Below are 19,890 nucleotides of genomic sequence, written 5' to 3'. Positions count from 1 at the left end.
ATTGGTGTACCGATGCCAGCCCTAATTCATTTGTCCTGGGCAAAAATGAGAGTGAAAAAGTGACCCAATAGGCTGCAGAGCTACTGCAGCTACTGCAGAGCTACTTTCTCTACATGAAAGTGTTCTAGTTTGGCAAAGGTATTTCAGCTCCTGTCTCACCACCTAACCAATATGGGGACACACCTGGCACCTCAGAGCATTTACCTGTTAAATGATGCTGCAATTGTGTAAATAAGTAATAATTTTAAAATACTTGTTTACTTGCTTATCTGATTTTTTCAGAAGGGATTACATGACCATTGCCATAAACAAGTCTGTGCACAAAGCCAAACTCAGGGAAGTCAAACATCATTTTTTAAATGCTTAATATCATACAGATGTTAAAGTGATTTATGAGGCATGAGTCCAACTCTATGATAATCTGAACCTTCTATTTTATTTTTTTAATCAGAGTATGATGTTTGATCTGTCCAGGGGCACTGAGGAGCAAATGCACAACAGCTCTGAAAGGGCTTTTCTATAGCAGAACCTTGCCTTTGGGTAAGTAAAAGGGATTACTATAGTCTGTGGAAGACAAGGAGGGTTCTGAGTGACTTCAGTAGGAGAAACTAACAGCAAATTGAGCTTTCAAAGGCAGCTTTCCCAGCTGAGGTGGCCAAAAGCTACTTAAGTGCTGCTTACCTCAGCAGTGGATCAATCCAGTTCTCCTTTACATACAGTGAATTGTAGAACCGGCTCCATTCATCTTTTATCCACGTGTTCAGATACAAGGGATTGAAGAAGAATCTAAGAAACTAAGAAGAAGTGGCTTCTTTTAAACATGGATACTGAAGGTATGGTGTATGTAAGGCTACAAAAAGATAGTTGCTTTTACTACAAACACTGCTGAAAGGCTTGCCTGTATTTTACCCTGTAATTATAATCACAGCTGCACAGCATTTGTAGGTTCTCCTTAGTTCTGTTAGGATAGCCCCATGTCTTTCAGCCCTGTTTTGTCAAACACAAATAGATACTATTATTAGTAGCCTAAAAAAAATCTAGGGGCTAAAACATGGGGTTGTGTTGATGCCTTTCATTTGCTTCAAACATTGTGAAACAAAAGGCTTTATTCAAAATTAATTTCTACTGAAATACACTGATTTTAGTGTAATTATACAATAGAGTTCCAGAGTCTACTACACCTACAATCAACTCCTGATTATCTACAGCTAGATGATCCCTGGTGCCCAGAAACATGTCAGGCCTGGCACTGCACCTGTATTACTTAAATTCCCTTCAGCTCCCTGAGAACTGGGCAAGCAGAACTGCTGAGAACACTGTAACTGCTGTACGATATGGTTTCTTCTTTTATTGAAATATAATGAACTGGCATATTCCCATTAAACTAGAAGACTAAAATTTGGCAAACTTACATATTATAGGGCTCTACATGCTGGAAAAATAGCAATTAACATTTGAACTTTCATTTCCCACTGGAGTTCACCAGAAGGTCAAGAGCCTTGCTTTAAAACTTGAACAGTTCAAATGGCCTTTTGAAACAAACTCTTAGAAAACGGCACTCAGATTCAGCGTGTGTCATTTGCAGAAGTATAAATGCCAAACTTGAACTTTTTCATTAAAATTCTTGGAAATGAAAGTACAAGCAAGGATCGTGTTGAAAGAACTCCAGTAATAGAAAAAAAAAGCACACTAAATAATATTGACATGATGAGAGATGCTGGAAAGCAGTGTGCAGTCACTTGAGAAGCTACAAATGGAGACTGTGGAGCTTGTTAGTTCAGCTCTGCCTTGGGTTGGTTGCCACAGAAACCATTTATCATATAAGTTGTTATATTGAGTTTTTAGTTCTGGAGTACCACCACGTTGCTTCCTACATCACAGGTGGTGCTAGGCCCAAGGTGGCTCAGAGCTTTGTGAATAATTCACCTACAAACAATTCAGATTTGACCCAAGGTGTTTGCTGCAGATGTTCAACAGGTGTAGGAAGCCTTCTACTTGAAACCTGTAGTCCCGATGTGACCATTTCTAAGGAATTAACCTTTAAATTTAGTCTTATTTTCATCTGTTGTGCTTCTGACCAGAGTCTGCCTGAGCTGAAGTCCACAATTTTGGTTTTGATAATGTGTATCACAGATGGCAAATGTCGGCAGAATAAGATCCATGAAGCCACAGCACATCTCATTGCTTAACAATAGAAACTTCTGTGTTTTGGGAACCTAGTTGCTAGGAAAAATTCCTTGTATTTCTGGTTTGTCTTCGGTGACATGTGACACAAGTGACAACCCCAACATCAGCAGCCACTGCTTTATTTATAGGAGCAAAATGAAACTTGAAGTACTCACAGATTTCTGTTTGGATGTTACCAGCATCTGCCTCCTTGGAGAGGGCACTGGACAGTCATTTTGGTAACAGCATTATTCTGCTTACTCCTCTGTCCTGAATGTTTCAAGAGTTTCACAACTCACAGAGCATAGTAACTAAGATTAATTTCTCTTCTAGAAGGGGCGGAATTACACCAGAAATTAACTGTACCCATTCTTACTATTTTAACGTACTCTGGCTGTAGTAAGACAAGTGTGTATAACTAAAGACAGCTTTGTAAAGCATTTTCACAGATGGGCTGAATGAATACCTTGCTTTTAAGAATTTGAGCCTGCCCTGCTAATATTTTTAACATATTTTCACACAGTGGGATTGTACAAATTTCCAAATAAACACAGAAAATGGGACGTTTCCTCATCTGGTATTATCTTTACATCCCTGCAGTAATTTGCAGAGCTGAAGTCCTTATATTCACAACACAAGCTTTTGACTCTGGAGTTAAGGAAGTAACTTCAAGAAACAGCTGGTTCTGTTTCTCCATGAAGGTCAGCCACTGGAGAATACACCCACAGCTATTTGCTGTAGTAGCAAATGCAATCAAGGAGGCTTCTGTCCACTTCTCTTTTCACCTCCTGATTCTTTCCCTCTTATTGTAGTTTAGAACTTCAGCTATGCAGGCTCAACCACCTGTGAGATTGTACCGTTCAACTGCAACAGAGAAATGCAGAGGAAGGCAAGAAGCTCTTAAGAAGGGTTTTCTGTGAAGAAATTGTAACAGACAACACTATTTTAAGGATCCTGAGGTAAATGTGTAGAGAAAAGTGTCCTAGCATAGTCTCAGGTCCTTCTGCTACTGTTTGACCTATGTCCACCATGTGGCTGATCTTGCCCTACTTCTTACTAATCTTGTCCTGCTATTCCTACCTCATCATAATAGCAATTACAATACCCAGATCTTATGTAGTGATTTTCCTTAACAGATCTCAGAAGTTCTTTAGAGAGGACTTTACTGCTGTTAGAAACAATCAGAACATGGAATGGAACAAAACAGGTTCTTGAATGCTAGAAAGGAAACACTGGTTATTTTGCATTTTTTACAAGGCAATTATGAAATCATAAAGCTTTTTACTTCAGCATTTATTTTTTAACAGTGCATTTTCTTTAACAAACCCTTAAGTTTTACAACAAAGATAAAAGACTAACGTATGAATACTAGAACAGAAATATAGGCTTCAGTTAGCAATACATAGCTAAGTTCTTAGAAGAACAATCACACTAAAGTTACAAAATTGGGTTTTATCTTATGGTTCTGTAATTATACAGCCATAAAGATTTTTGCATGTATTCATAATATTGCAGAATGAGAGCTTATGAATTTCTGTTCAAGCAGATGTACATGTGTGAGTGAGGTAGCATTATTATTCTGCCTGGGTATTCCGCCTAAATGAAAATGTATGCATCAGTCATAGGGAAACACTGTGACTTTGACTTGAATGGATTCCATCACGCAGGCCTTCAAAAGATCTACTCACATAAGTCAATTTCATTTAACTAAAGGCTACTCACTTGAGTAAGATATATCTGCATGAGTAAGAAAATTCCATTCAGCCTGTGATGTGCAGAAAAAAATATTTTTTAAATAAAGTAAATCTATTCTGAGTAAATATATGTGAATAATTTTTTTGCATCTCAACTGAACTGGGACATAATAGTCATCCGGCAAAATCTACAGGTCAGCATCCTGAAGGAGAATCCCAAATTTCTGATAATTTCTGTTGCTAAGGCTGCAGATCTGCCTTCTGCTGTTTTTGTCTCTGTTGCTGGGGGGGACCAAATGCTGCTTCTAAATCTTCTGCTGCAGGTGCATTAATATAATCTAGCATCACTTTGGAGACAAAGAACCTCTTCTAATGCAAGAGAAGAGCGAGGTACCATGGTGATAAGGATCTGATAAGATACTTAGGCAAACAAAGTTACATCTACAGGAAAAAAGGTAGCAGGTGCAGACCCTTGCACAATGCAGCACTTCCCTATCAGAAGAGTTATTCCAGACAAGGAAGGAGAAATGATCTAAAACAGAATGTCAGGGCACTGACACTTAAGCCGTGTAAAGCTAGGTGAACAGCATCAGCAAGAGATAACTGGCATGAACTGGGAAAATTATGTTGCTAGCTGAATGAGCTCAAGATGCATCCAATCGAGTGGCTTGTATCTAAGATGTTTACCAAAGAAAGGTCTGAGAGAGCATTTTAGACAGAGTGATTTGTCTGTCTACCAGATTATGATAATTCTTCCAGCCACCTCTCTGTTCTTTCTAACAGTTAATGAAATGTATCATTTTTGTCTCTGAATGGAATTAATAAAAACCATTCCATAGTAAACCCATCAAAACAAAGTGAATAGAGTGTTTTTAAAAATGTTATGCAGACAACCTAACCTACTCTATCCCCACATATTATAAAGAAAGCGTACTCATCAAAGAGACACCGGCATCCACATGAACATTCAGAGTAATCAGTGTAAGGATAACCTCAGCCTTTTCAGTATTAATTACTAAAATTTGCCTGTCCCTTGAATTCCATATGAGTTATTCAAATGCCATGTTTTGACTATTCTTTGAAACATCTGGATGATCAAAGTTTACATATGCTGTGTCACCAGTAATTTAATTTTTAGCCCATTTTCCTAAGAAAACAGGTCTTATAAGAAAGCATTGCTGCTCGGTTTATCCCTCTGCCCCTTTTTACAGCATAGCTTTTAAGATAGGAAAGAGAAAGAGAAGCTGGAGATACTTATATTTCTATAAATTTCATGAAAGTTACCAAAAAAGTCATGGAACAAAGCCCAAATTTGTGACTGCAGAGAGGGAAAAGCAGGCAGACCTTTGTTGCCTTGCTTTCTGTTTGGCAGCAATGGTTTGGTCAACTGCACATTTGTTGTAAGGGGGGTACTCCAAATGAGCACTTGTGTTTTTGGGAAGGAGAAAAAGTGGTGGAAGGACAATAGGCTTGATAATGGAAGTGGTAGTGGGTTGTTCAGGGAAAAAGAACACTAATCAGCAGGAACTGTGATTCACTGCATATGGAAAAAGCTGCTTCTCCTTCCTGAAGTGAAAGAAAGAATGCGAGCAGAGCCAAGAGCAAGTATACACATGAGAGGGACAGCTGTAAATCACATGAACTGTAAATAATGTGATTATTCTACCTTCTCAGATTGTATAAAATATTTTTTTAAATTGATCCTTGATGGAATATGAGATAGTTCCTGCATAAGTATAGAAACTGAAGGTTTCTGTGATAAAATACTAATTTAATTGCCAAATTTAAGCAGGAAATAACTCACTTCTCAAATTATTCTGAAACGTGACAAAAGTGATCTGATTAATCAAAGTTAATGAAGAAATCATTCATCCATATTTAAAAAATGTTTTGTACTTTCATTACCTTTTGCATTTTTGCAGTGTCCAGAGATTTCACAGTTCTGCTGAAGTGCTGGAGACCGAGCTCTTCTAGTTGAAAAGTAGCCAGGTAACAAATAACTATCAAAAGATACAGACATTTAAAATGCAGCAGGAAAATCTAATAAACCTGTACCCTGTCCTCAGCATACACTGGGATTTAGGCTGTTACCTTAATTTTAAACAGTCTTCAATACTGTTTATCTAACTGGGCAATATAATGTTTGTCAGTAAGAAACTGTAATATGAAGTTATAATGTTAACCCTATGCTCATTATTAGCATATATAAACATATATATGTATATATATATATAAAAATCAGTTGTCTTTTTTTTGTGATTCAGATCCAAGTGAGTGCAAATCTACACAGTTCTATGGAATTCTATAGGCTGAGGATCTATCCACTTACTTACACAAAAATGTAAAGCAATTGTAGTTATCTGAAGTCATTCATAGATTTTGATGCCTGAAAATACCTGTTTGCAAATCTACCATAGCAGCATTTGGAATTCTGTTAGGCTGGAGGTAAGATCTGGTCATGATTTCAGAGTCATTTATTATGCCAACATCTCACCTAAATCAAGCAGCTCTGTCAAGCCCTAATTGCTTGTTCCCATTCCCTCCTTTTACACCCTGGTGTTTCTTCTCTTGGGCAAGTACAGTCACCCACACAGCCAAGTTAGAACAGATTGCTAATTTAACCTGAAGCACTTCCGTGATCAGTTCACTGGATGGCTGCTAAACACAAACTCAAGAGAAGATAGGACATAGGGATGAGAACGAGGGCAGCTTGTTTCTTTGGGTAGTAGTACTAGCTTGCATGTATCTGTATATTCCATATGGGAAGTTCTGAGTTACTCTGGCAACAAGGCAAGGCGAAAAGGAGTCAAATGGCTCCTGAAAGATGTAGCTGAAAAGTTTCTGACAGTATTTTGTTGGAAACAGCTCTTAGTGTAACCAAAACTTGTGGTGCAAGCAAGCTTATTCTTAGAAAATTTAATGTGAACAAGAGACATGAAAGAAGGTTTTGATAGTGAATTTTTCAGCATACTGTGTTTTTAATGCTTTCATACAGCTCTTATTCTTCTGTTCTAAAATCATACTTTATTAGACATGCCAAAATTACACATATCAAAAATGTTAAACATAAAATGTCCTAGTATTTATTTGCAAGTGACCATTTTGCAGAAAGTGGTGTAATCTTTGTTTTCATTCTGAATTAGAACAAACCCAAGTTTTAAACTGGGTTTAAACTGATTCTTGCAACCCCACTGGCAAGTATGCAGAGGGGAAGAAAGGAAGAAGCACAGTCAGTGCTGGGGGATTTTTGCATACTTGTAAAGCTCATGAGCTCCTCTATCAGCTTTCATTTGACCATATTCACTTTGATCAATGAGGCTTCAATTGTACTGCAGCGTTTTAGCTGCCACTAACCAGTAATGATAAAAGCAGTAAATTCTGACCAATGTGCTGCAGCCAGGTCTGTGTATCATTAGGCTTCAATCTTGTCCTTTAGCATAGCAACGTATTTAAGCAGTCTTAGCAGAATATACATTTATCTACTACAAGCTTTATTAAATCCAAATCTGCTAACACATAGCAACAGCCTTTATAAGCAGCTTTGATCGGTTAAGTGTCAATGCAGCTTGGCAAAGGGAATCACAAGCAGCTTAAAAAAATGTAAGCCAATGACCTTAGACTCTCAACTTGTTGATAAAGGAAAATTTTCTGGGGGCCTACCCTCTGCCTATGATTAATGGAGGCTTTTGAGTGGACCAGTCCTGACAATCCAATTATAGCAACACTCAGCTTAAAGATATAATTTATGTGCCCCAGACACTGAAAAACATGGCTCTGGAGAAATGGAGACAATGAATCATTATCATTTAGAATAAACTCAATATACTATTAATTTAAGCCTTGACAGTTTATGTTTCCTTTAATTTGTTATTTGATTTAGATTTCTATAACATTCCATATTGTGACAGAAGCAACCAGAATTGGCATAAAAAGTTAGTAGCTTTTCAAAGATAAAGAAGTTGATGTATTAGATACGGGTGTTTTTTCTGTATTTTTCAACCACTTTGTATTAAATTGACTGGGTTTTTCAAAGTACCCACAAAGCTTCAGAACACTTTTGACTTAGAGAACCTAGTGCAATTTGTGATTCCAACTTATTTAGGGACTTAATAAATCGACTTCATTATATCTGTACTAAATGCATAAATAAAAATATTTCTTAAATTACTTTTTAATGTACTTCCCAATGCCTGAAATAACTTGAGGAGTAGTAACCACTTTGATTAGCTAGCTCACACTATCAGATATAGTTGTATTGTAACTGATTCTAACCAAATAACTAATAAAAGGAAAATAATTGACCTCACTCATTGAGACAGACCCAAGTCTACTTAAGTCATTGTGATGGTCAGTAATGAAGAAACCCATGTATGTATGGGGATAGTTGAATCTTCATATTAGGAGACATGCTGTGTTCCTCAGCAGTCAGGCTTTACTATAAAGCTTCATCTCTGAATGGCAGAGGTAGCAGGTTGCATAGAAGAGAATAAAGGGAAATCACTAAAGAACATTTTTTAAAGTGATGGTTAAGCTTCCAAAATACTTCTTCCAGCCTTTGATGTTATTTTCCATTTGCATGTTACCTGGTCTGCGGGCATATTCTGCAGAATTTTTGTAGGTGAAATTCCACTTAAGACCTGTGAGACTCCAGGCTATATAAGAATTTAAGGATTTAGGCTTTATATCATAAGACCACTGGAAAAAGCCCTGTACTGCATACTGCCCAGGGCACAATGACAGTGCTTCCAATGTAATATAATATTAAGAAATACACTAGTAAAACAATGTTTTCTAAAGTTTTGTGGTAAATACATTCAGTATTGTAAAACACCGCTTACCTATATAGAGGTTACGCTCAGCAATCAGGCAGTATCTCCCATCCCGAACAAAAAAGGCATTGACTACTACATCCAATAAGGATTTATATTTTATGCATCCAGCTAGTGTATCCAACACAAATTCTTGTTCTGTCACGTTAAGAGTCTATAGAGATACAAAATTAATAATGATTAATGTATTCTGGAAAGAAAAAGAAGTACAACCATTTTGAAGTAATTGGAAAACCTGAATAATGAAGAGCAGTGCCTTTGGTAGGGCTGATGTACTTTGAATACTATCAAGTATGGGCAGTCCTAAGAAATTAATAGCCCTTGTCAAGTAAAATGTAACCTTCTCCAATGTTAAACTTTCAGTTTCTCTGCTGACACATGCATTTAGTTAAAAGGTCTTGATGTGTGAATGTCAACAGTTAATGCAAAGAAAATCTGCAGTCTCTGAGCTATGAGAAATTATTAACTTAGTTAACAGTATGAGAAGGTTCACTTAAGAGTCTGCTTTTCCAGTGGGAAACCTGTTCTTTCTCGGTGAAATCTGTGCTCCTTGGGGAGATTAAATTGAAGGGAGAAGCTGGATGGGAATTATGGAAAAGACTCTTAACTGCTACTGTAACCTAATATTGGAGAACACAACTGATATAAACTAAACCTGTGAGTGCCAGGATTCTTGTTAATGCCGGCTGTTTCTGATCCATCACTCATGATCATGCAATACCACAAGAGAACAGAAAAATGGAGGGTCAGATTCATGGCACACCATTGGAACCTACCTCATAACCCCTTTAAAAAGCTGGAATGCTCTGAACTTCACAGAGTTTCAGTCATGATAAATAATCTATGGGATATCTGTTACTACATGAGATAAACTTCCAGTATGAACCACCTTTAAAGACTGCAATAAAATCTGAGGCCCAGAACAGTTTGTTATTACATGAATTGAAAAGGGCAGCCACACTAGGACAAAATGACAAACAATAATGAATCTTTGACATAAGAACATTAGTCAAGAAGCCAACAAGAAAAACATGTAGTGCACATTTGATGCATGATCTCTCCCACAGCTCTTAGATGTGGGAACAACCGAACTGCCATAATATACCAGACGAGAGGTTCTCCTTGCCTAGTGGGCTATCTGCTAGCATCCTGATTGCTTTATTTTGCTAATTTGATTCATTTCTAGTTTAAAGGTAGTATTAGAGGCTGCTGGAAGGAACTATATGAGCTTTCTGGTATGTGACACTACAAAGGGCTTTGAGACTCAGACAAAACAAGGCAATACTTTAAAATGACAGTTGTAATTTTCAAATGAAAAAAATGATGCAGAAGCATTCCAAGTGCATTTTTGTGGGTTGTCATTCAGAGCAAGCATAATTCTTTTTCACTACTCCTGCTCAAAAGCCAGGCTTCATTCCGTCCAATTTGTACATCATCACTAGGAAAAAAAATAGTGCCTTCATATAATTGTCACCATATCCAAAAATATTTATATATGCACACACATGTAGGCAGGTAAAATTAGACCTACATATATCCTTATAATTCCTTTGTTGCCATTGGGGTTACACTAATACATCTGACTTTCTCTAGAGCAGAACAGTAATAGACAATATTACTAATGACACATATACAGAATCAAGCTCAGTTTGTGGCTCATGATAGTTAAAATGACAGAAAAGTTCTATTTCTGTAACTGAAGCAATCAGATATGACTTTCAATATATTCTGTAGCCCAGCTATGTTGGGTAAGAAGAAACAAGCGTGTAACCAAACTAATCATTACATGGAGACACGGAAGCATCACAAAGTCTGCTGAGCAGCATTAAAGACTGAGTGTGAATAAGCACTCAGTCTCTTATGCTGAGAATCACCTACATTCTTAATCAGGACTTGAGAGAGAAGAACCAACAGGTTGTGGCTGACATGATAAACGGTAATGCATTTGGGAAATATAGCCAACTTTAGTGAGGTGGCAAAGAAGGAGCACAGAGAAAAAGGAAAGCAGGGGAAAAGAGGAGATACAGAAGGACTTAGATGTAGGATGGACACAAATGGAAGGGGAGAGGAAAGAGACTGAATATATCTGAAAATACACAAGAAAATGAATTTGACGGGAAGCATGGCGTCCATCTTGCTAAGCACTGAGGATTCTTGTGAGGCACACAGTCCATCCCAAATATATCTCTTCTGGATGAAGATTCATGAAAGTTCTTCCATAAAACTGGCAGAGAAAATCCAGAAATCTACCCCCCCACTAAATGTTCAAATATATATCCTGAATTTGATATCTGAGATATCTGAAAATTCACCACAAAAGGCAAAAGAAAACCTAAATACCTGAACAGCAAAGTGAGAGAGGATGAAGTAGTTCCAGTAGAAGTAGGATTGTGACATTTTGAGTCTAAAATGATGGGTCCCCTTGAACAAATGCCATTGTTCATTAATAGATCCATCTGCAGACAACAGTAGCTCTGATAATAAACAGAAAGCCCATAGTAAAACTGGACAAGACAGCTGGAAACAAGCAGAACAACTCTCACAACTACCTCCACTAGAAAGCTAGAATATAAATTTTTTTCTTTATTTGACTATAATCTTTGAATTCACCTTCTGATTACTTTGATATATTGTACATGTGGAAAGTGTGACAACAAATGAGTGCTTTTCAAATGTACTTTTGAGAGATAATAGGAAGTAGACGAACAGGTAACAAGATGACAACAGTGCCCAAATCATATCTCCTACACAGTAGAGACTATGTTATAAAAATTCAATTGCATATTTTCATTTACTCTACACTAGTAGAGTACTTTTAGCATTCTGAGTTAACAAGTCAGAAGTTAGTTGTTAGGACAAATGCAGAAATAAGTGCTTACTCTTGCCTACTCCTCAAGTAAGAAAGTACATATCCATCCACTACATGGGCTTGAGCTAAGCAACAAGGTGACAGAAGGTGCAGCCTGGGCACAACTGTGCCCCCAGCATCAGTACTGATTGATAATTTTGTGGACCTCAAGCCAAAAAGTCTAGTCACTAAATATTACCAATTAGGTCTGCTTTCAACTACAAATGGTACTAAGTGTTAAGTTGCTCTCTATATATAAATTGAGAATAGTTAAGCAGCCTGCTGCTGTGTCATCTAAAGAAGTGATCTCATCAGAACTCATCATAAACTAAACAAGACTGGGCATGGTGAAACTTGGATAAGAAATCTCAAAGGTGAACCAGTTGTTGGTTAAGACCTTTTTATAATCTAGTGGCTCAATAAACAGTGCTTTAAAACATTTAGGATACTCTCTGCATGGGAAGTGCATATGTCCTGAACAAATTTCCTCAAAGATATTTACAATTTATCTGTGTATCATCTGAAATCATATTGCTTTGGGAAAGTAATACACTGAGTAGGTATAATTTCTAGCACCAGTTCCTAAGTGCATTCTTTCTGTGTGGCCTTATGTTGCATTTTATGTCAGTGGGTCAAATGATCCTGAAACAGGACAGTATTATGACAGATTTATAGCACCTTTTGTATGAGGCTGTCAAAACTAGCATTAATTGTGTTTAATGAGATTCCCCTTGGCTAATATTATTTTGTAAATGCAGGAACATTGAATATGGGCAGATAAGAGATTTGCCCCAGGTGACACACAAAGTCAATAGTGTCAACAACAATTAATAAATGCTAATTTGTGAGCCTTTGTTCTGCCCATCAGACCATCTTCTTCCCTTTTAAAGTATACTTTACCTCATGTATTTCTCTGAAACAACTAGCAGTTAGTTATGTTTATAAGTATGTTGTGTGAGTCCTTCGGCATGGGGAAGACCAGACAATTCGGAGGTGAAAGTAATGCGTGCAGCAAACATCACCTCCTGTTGCATCAAATACTGAAATTTATCAGAAGGCAAAATAGATCTTGAAAAATATGCCTATGCTGTGCTCAGGAAACAACTTTTTTTATCTCTAATACTACAGCTTATTGTTTTGTTGTTTAAAGCATAGTAAGCATAAAGCATTGTAAGTTTATTGTGCATGAATACTGGATGGTTCTATATTTTTAGTGCTTAGAAGCCTATATATTATTCTGTTGACCAATGACTGCATTGGATATAATTAGTTATATGCAATCACAATGTTATTCCCATACAAATATCTGACAGTGTTCTCTCAATAGCATTAAATTTCAGCTTTTTTTTTCGATTTCCAAGGTGTAAAAAAATGATCTTGCCTGAAATTATCCTTAATGATCCTGTAAAAAAAAAAAGTGACTCTTGCCTGAATATGTGCTGATTGGCATTATCTCGCCTTTTTTGAAATCCCTAATGCCCTTAGCCCACTTCCATGGACATATTTTCCTTGCTCCCCAACACAGCTGTAACTGGGAACCAGTCAGGTTTCTTCAAGGAGAGAAAAGACTGTGTAAGAAAGCTTAAGCATAGGACATTGTACACAAACAATTTTCAGTGTGTAGCATGAATTAAACGGGGAAGTATCTGCAAAAAGCAGACTTTGCCACCATGGGTGTGTGGTAATAAGAATGGTTACAACAGGACCTATTTAAGGGTCAGAGATCAGAAAAGGATGGGTAAGCAGAGAAGGAAAAGCTCTTGTGTCTGGAGAGAAGGAAAGGAACATCAGCCATGCCTTCTTTGAGACTTCTCAGGATAAGGATGTAGTTTTAAGTGAAACAAACATTTTAGAAAGAAGATAATATTAATGAAAAGATAAAATAGCTTCCACTTCCCAAGAGAACTGAGTAATAGTATGTACTTAGCTTGTCTACTGCTGGGCAGAATATGTACATTTGCAGATGCAGTCTGATTAATTTATAGTAATTTAGATATCAGTGTTAGTCCTCTCCAAGGGCCTAATCAAAATGCTGTGGAAATGAAAGAAAATACTGCTATTGACTTCACTGACTTTTGAATCAGTTGCCAGAACCATGTCCTCCTTCCCTCTGAAGTCAGTGAAAATGTTTCCAGTAATTTCCATAGAGGAAAAAAGCCTGGGATCTTAGGGTATGTGTAGGAAAATGTCCTGCTTCTGCTATTCATGGTCCATGTTGTAGTCACAAACTAGTATTTTCATCTTCATGTGATAATGTGGACCATCTTGAAGAGGTGCAGTTAATGTTATTTTCCCTTGTACTTAATATGAAATCATGAGTGGGACACTGCAGAAAAATCAGACTCCATCTTTTCCTTAGAAAGATTCTGATCTGCATTTATGTCAGTAACTAATAATACAAATTAGACTTGTATAATTTCATAGGATTTTTTCAACACATGTATCAAAATAATCTTGCATTGGAGTATTTTCAGATTTAAAACTAAATCTCTGACTTTCGACATTTGGGGATTTTATTCACAGTTGAGTGGGCATGTGTGAGGCACACAGCTGAACCAACACAAATGAAAGCTAGAGAGAACTATGCCAAATTACACCATGTTCTTGCAAAATGGAAAACTCATAAATAGGTCCATCTCGCTATCAACATGAGAAGGATAAAGGAGGAAAGCAGTGAATTTGGGGTGGCAGTTCTGATTTTACAGAAGGAAGCTTTTCAGTAGATGGGATATATAAAGGTCAATGTGATGGGTCTGATCCTGCAACTCTAATTGAAACAAATGATTCCACTGAAAATAAAGTGAGTTATTTGCATAGAGAAAGGCACAAACATTGCTTGGTAAATTCAGTGTTAAGATCTGCCTCATCATAGCAAAAGCTTGGTTCTAACAGTCACAAGGAAGAAAAAATGCCTGGGATGCCTCAGTTAGGTACAATGGATGCAGTCCATTTCTATAAATGGTCAGATGAAACGTATCCTGATGTACAGTATATGCTGGATGGAGGATCACTCTGGATATGAATAATTTTTGATTCATTTAATTGAAGAATATTTAATAGAAAGAATGACATTTAGTGCACAAGAATGAGGATATTATCTGTAGGGCATTAGTCTGATGAAAGGAGTCGGAAAATACATTTAGGAAGATAAACAAGGAGAAGCTGTCTGGATATTTAAATGAAGAACAGAAATAGAGATGTGAATTTGAATGGGAATACTAATAATTTAAAGAACTGAGAGACTAAAATAATTATTTTAAGTTAATGTGTTGTTCAGGATAATTCACACTGAATTCTGTTTTAATAGCAATAAGGCCACAACACAGAAGCAAAAGCATTTATTTGCACTTATTGTTTGTTTTTAGGAGGCTTCAAGAACATAAGATGATTCTTCATGATTTAAGGTGAAGGTTTGTTGCAAGTGGGAGTAACGTATCATATTACTAACGAACCTATGTTCTTATTGAAAATATTTGCACTGAAACCAAGTCCAATATTATGTTGGAAACATAATAATTTACAATACAATAAACATGAAGATTGTAAATAACTGAATTACAAGTCAAAGTGTATTTTCTTTCTGGAAGAAGAACAAGTCTGATTGTTCACTGAGAACAACCAATAGAAATTCTTTTCATGATGTAAAATATCGTATTAGAAGGTTATAAAGACTTTAAAACATCCAAATAAAATGAAGATATATAATATGAATGAAACGTACAGTGTTGATAACGACTGGGATCTGATTATACTTTTGGGAGATGTAAAACTAATTAAGTAATTAATTAGAAAAGTCTGGTAGAAGACAGGATGGTAACTTGTAGAAAAGACAAGTCCGATGTACTGAATACCTGAGTAGGTAAATAAATATTAAGAGAGATGTGTCTTGCAGTTATTTAGATTTATGCTCATGGAATCTCACCCTCCTGATTTTTGTCTGGTCAGTAGCACACAACACCAGGTTTGATATTCGTCATGCTGCTAGCACGAGACACACAGGCTTGAATCTTGTCTGTGATTTAAAATGATAGCATTAATCAGGATGCAAACTGGAGGAAGCTTTTTCATGGGTCTGTTAATAATGGCACGTTGTTCAGTGGCCAAGCCTGGAAATTGTGCTACAATATTTCTAGGATCATATGCCTATTATGAAACAGAAAAGAAAGAAATTAAGTGAATTTTCCATGATGAATTATAATCACCCATTTGGTACTGAAACAAAGCTGAATTTTAGATAAACATAGAACTTATTTTTTACATTCTTGGATAAATTCACAGCAAAAATATTACGTACTAAATGAGCCGAAGATATCCCAGAGAAAGATTTCTGCATTACCTTTGGTTATCAGCTATCTTTCCTGCCCTCCCCCTTTTGGAAGGGTTTATTATGAAACTTATCATTCATGTTTCTCTAATAGAGTTACTGCTTCTTTTGTCTTTGTATCACCTTTCCTGGGCTGAGAAGAACAATGTTATGAATACTAATTTTTTATAAATATTTATTTTGGCAGCAGAGGTAGATGAATTTACTTGCTGTCTGCCTAGTGAAAAAATATTACTTTGAACCTGGGTCAGTTTCTTGATGTAATTCGGCTTATGAATGCACAGTTATGCAGTACTACAAGACAAGAGGGCAGCTGCCACTAGAGGCCTGAGTGGAAACTGTTTAAGAAAGTAAGGACCCAAGAAATGTGGCTCAGCCTCTGATTTTCACATCACACCTCCATACTTTTGTATTCTTGTAGTCATTTATATATATGCAAAATAAATGTAAAAGACTATCTAACTGGAACAGCAGAATTTTAGACCTTATTGCCAGAAGTGGAAGTGAGCACTGGAGCTACGTGGCAGAGTAGAATCAGAGTTCCACCAATGTAGTTTGATAATACATGGCATGCACAGGCAATAGCAATCTAAGTAATATTACTGTCTTCCCTTAATGATTTTCTAAAGCAAATTCAATGCAGTAGCAGTACCAGCCCAAGTCAGGGCGGCACTGAGGACACAGAGACAGGAAGAGGCTACAGTTAGGAAAAGATGGGAACTGCTTCAGCCAGTATAGCTGCATATTGGCAAATCTTGGTTTGGTTACATGCAGTATTAGATTAAAATCAGCTGGTTGATTTACTGTCACTTGTGTTCTATCCACTCTTCTGATGGTCACTCATGTCCTCAAAGCAAGAATACCTGATCTGTTGAGCCAGCTTCTGAACTGCATTCATACATAAAAATGGGTAGTGCTGATAGAAACCTGAGATAAGAAACTATAAAACAGCTTGGTCCTTAGTCCAAAGTGGATGAGAAACTTTCTGTACCAATCACTGTCAGATCCATTTGAGACTGCTGTTGCTTTCCCTTCTTTTTATTGCTACCCAAGCAGTTTTTCGACCCTTTTGATCTTTACTTTCTTGTTTTCTGGTGATAACCATAAGAGATTTGTAAGAGAAATCAATGGAAGTTACCACAACATGTTAGGAAACAGATACCTTTATATTTAAAATCACATAGTAAACTAAAGTATGTTACGTAAGATGAAGTGAAACTTAATATACCTTCAACAGTTTAGCTGATTCATTCAAGAAATCCTCCATGCTCTGAATTTCAGGGTTAAATTTGTCAAGCTGTTGGATTATTATTGCAATATGTTTTCCATGGCTGACCATCTTCACCATGGAGAATCCTATAAATATAGCAAATCATTAATTTTTCATGCTTCCTTCAGTTGTAGCATAATGTATGTTGATAGGCTCATAGAGAAGATATACTGCAGTAATGTAGAAGAGAACATTTAGGTCAAGCTTTCAAAATCACGGTTATGTGGAGCAGCTAACTGGAGAAATGAGAATACAGTGCAAACATCAATAAAATAGTAGACATAATTACGTGTTTCTTATTCTGCAAGTGTCTCGAAATGATCTTTAGGAGGGTACCTAAAATGGTTTCTGAATCAGGTTATTGATGAAATATAATTAAAGTTAATAAGAAAAACATGATTTTTCTCATGTGTGCTATAAAGGTCTTACTCAATACCTTACTCTTCCAAATGAGATGCAACTGAAAGCAAAAGTTAAGCTTAAATCTTATCACATGTTGTTATTAGCAGCCTGATTTTCCAGAACAGCAAAGGAATAGGAATAGAGAGGGATTATAAAGAAGCAAACAAACAGTGTTGGTCAGCCAGCTGGGCAGCAATCACAACACATCAGTAGTCTAGGCCACTGTCAAGGTTGTTGAAGCCCCAGCAGTTGGGTACCTTTCCTGCTTGGTGCTTTGTTTGTGAAATGACTGGATTACATCTATATCAAATGATGTCTTACTTGTATGCATGAGAGTTTGCAGAACTGGCTACCTTGATTTTAATGTTCCTATGACAAGAACTACAATGCATTTGTTCATATACATGCACATGTGTATGAAAGACCAATGACAATAACAACCAGGGCTGAAACTCATTAAACTGGTTTAGCAATGGGAAAAAATGAGCACAGAAGTAGTTTTCCATGATGAAAATAAAAATATATTTTTGAAAATCGTTCTCCCATTTTATATATCATCATATTTTGATGTTAGAAAAGAATGCTTGATCAAGATGATTCATTCCCACTGTGGTAAAGAGAATCCATTTCTTGTTTTAAAAGGATATAACATTTCCAGATAGTGTTTTTGTACTCTGCCTTCCAGCACTATCATACTCAATAACAACTGTCTTAATAGCAGTTTTAGTTATTAACCTCAATGTGCTGAAAAAAAAGTTTGTCTGATTATGTTTGATACAGACATTTAGTTACCCGGTATGATCAAGACAAAATGTCTAATTAAAATAAAAAGTCCAGCAAAACAGGGCTGGATCATGCCAAGGGATGGAAATAAAAACCAGAAGTGCTACCACATCTCTGTCACAGGGGGAATCACCATCCTTCCACTCCTCTGAGAATCATGATCTGTTTCTCTGTACCTGTCAAAATTCTTACACGCACTAGGGATTTTGGGTAAGGGAGAGAGATATACCTCTGTACTCATTCAGGCTGAATCATAATTCAAGCTCCAGCAGCTCTGCCACTGACAAACATTTCTTCTTAAGGCATAGTAGAAATAAGTTTGAGCTCTCATGCTCTGTAAATGCTGATATTCACCCCTCCCCTCATTAATCATTAAACCCATCCATAAAACTGGAATATGAAAACTAAGTCATATGGTAATACCTTGAGAACTCTGAACATATGGGGTTCTCAATAAAAAGAACCTCACTTGTGATTGTATTTAAACAAACTGCTATTATTATAATCAGTGTTTTAAAACATACATATTGGGAATAAAATGCTGTGTGTTATGACATGCACCCTTATTTCCACACAGACATTTAGAGGAATATTCTCATTTCTATGTATAAAAATGATATTTATACTATACATTATCATTTATACTATCCAAAAAGGTAGAAAATTTCTTCTATTATCAGATGTAGGATTTCACTGACAGGAGGTAAGACCTCAACTTAGGCTTATCTTACAATGGAGCTTGGAGATATTTTGCAAGCAATTGCGTAGGATGAGCTTGCCCATAATTGCAGGGATTGGTTTCAATGACCTGATGCTTTCAGATTTTACACTGGCTCCTGTGCTCCTACCCTACAAACACTGTGATTGCCTTTCCTCTCATGAAAGCTGTGCTTAAAAAGAACTAAGCCTCCCTGCAAAATTCAGTCAGATCAAGACGCTACTGCTCAAAATGGAACGGGGATTTCACCCAGCTATGTGCCAGAAAAAGAGCCACTGAGCACAGGTACAACTGTCCCAGTGGCTGCCTCCTGTCATTCTGGTCTACTCTGCTGCATCGCTGACTGTCACCTGAGCGTAGCAAGGAGCAGTTCCGGGCACAGGTCCTCTTTTCAGCAGATTCCTCCCGTAGGGCAGTAAAGCATCAGATGGAAAACATTCACCCTGAGGAGCTACAGCCTGGATCTTAAGTTTATTTTTAATTTGCATGCATGTCAAAGTAGGTTTTGCATACCTACTGCAAATATTTTACTCGACACAGTATTTAGCTGGTATCTCGTGGAACTTTGCAATTAAATATTAATTGTGCAAAACGCTCTGCAAATAGTGTATTATATTTAAGAGATCGGTAAGCCAAAGGACACCAAGGCTGGCTGCCTGCCCGAAATCACAGCAGTTAATGAGAGCTCTGGGAGCAAAGACCGACACAGGCCCGGTTGACCTTTTCTGTTGTATTTATAAACACACAATAAACGAGTGAAAAGCCTGCCCGGGGCTTCTGACACTTTCACACATCACCCGTTTCACCCATCCTTGTTTCGAGGTCCCACAGCCTGCTACAGCCGCCTGAGGTAACC

General features: G+C 37.0%; 1 protein-coding gene across 6 annotated transcripts in view; it reads right to left on the bottom strand.

The window, feature by feature from the left end:
- CFAP99 (cilia and flagella associated protein 99) overlaps positions 1-19,890 on the bottom strand; it is a 53,945-nt gene that overhangs the window by 33,693 nt on the left and 362 nt on the right. For 2 of the 6 annotated variants that reach the window (XR_009745918.1, XM_061467455.1), the window contains exons 2-5: positions 17,090-17,217; positions 8,699-8,843; positions 5,766-5,860; positions 682-794 (exon numbers count right to left, since the gene is read on the bottom strand). Coding sequence is in view for 5 of the 6 variants with exons in the window: in XM_061467455.1 (XP_061323439.1) it covers positions 682-794; positions 5,766-5,860; positions 8,699-8,843; positions 17,090-17,209 (473 nt within the window). In the remaining variant the exon portion in view is untranslated. Of the gene's footprint in view, positions 1-681; positions 795-5,765; positions 5,861-7,115; positions 7,199-7,520; positions 7,540-8,698; positions 8,844-17,089; positions 17,218-19,164; positions 19,874-19,890 lie in introns of those variants that run through there. The other 4 variants (XM_061467465.1, XM_061467487.1, XM_061467494.1 and 1 more) reach the window with 4 other exon arrangements.

The sequence above is a fragment of the Pezoporus flaviventris genome, unplaced genomic scaffold (genome assembly GCF_033815535.1).
Source record: "Pezoporus flaviventris isolate CSIRO_AGI_PZ_B2104156 unplaced genomic scaffold, CSIRO_AGI_Pfla_v1 ptg000002l, whole genome shotgun sequence".
Classification (NCBI taxonomy): Eukaryota; Metazoa; Chordata; class Aves; order Psittaciformes; family Psittacidae; genus Pezoporus; species Pezoporus flaviventris.
This window is presented reverse-complemented; position numbering and strand designations above follow the sequence as displayed.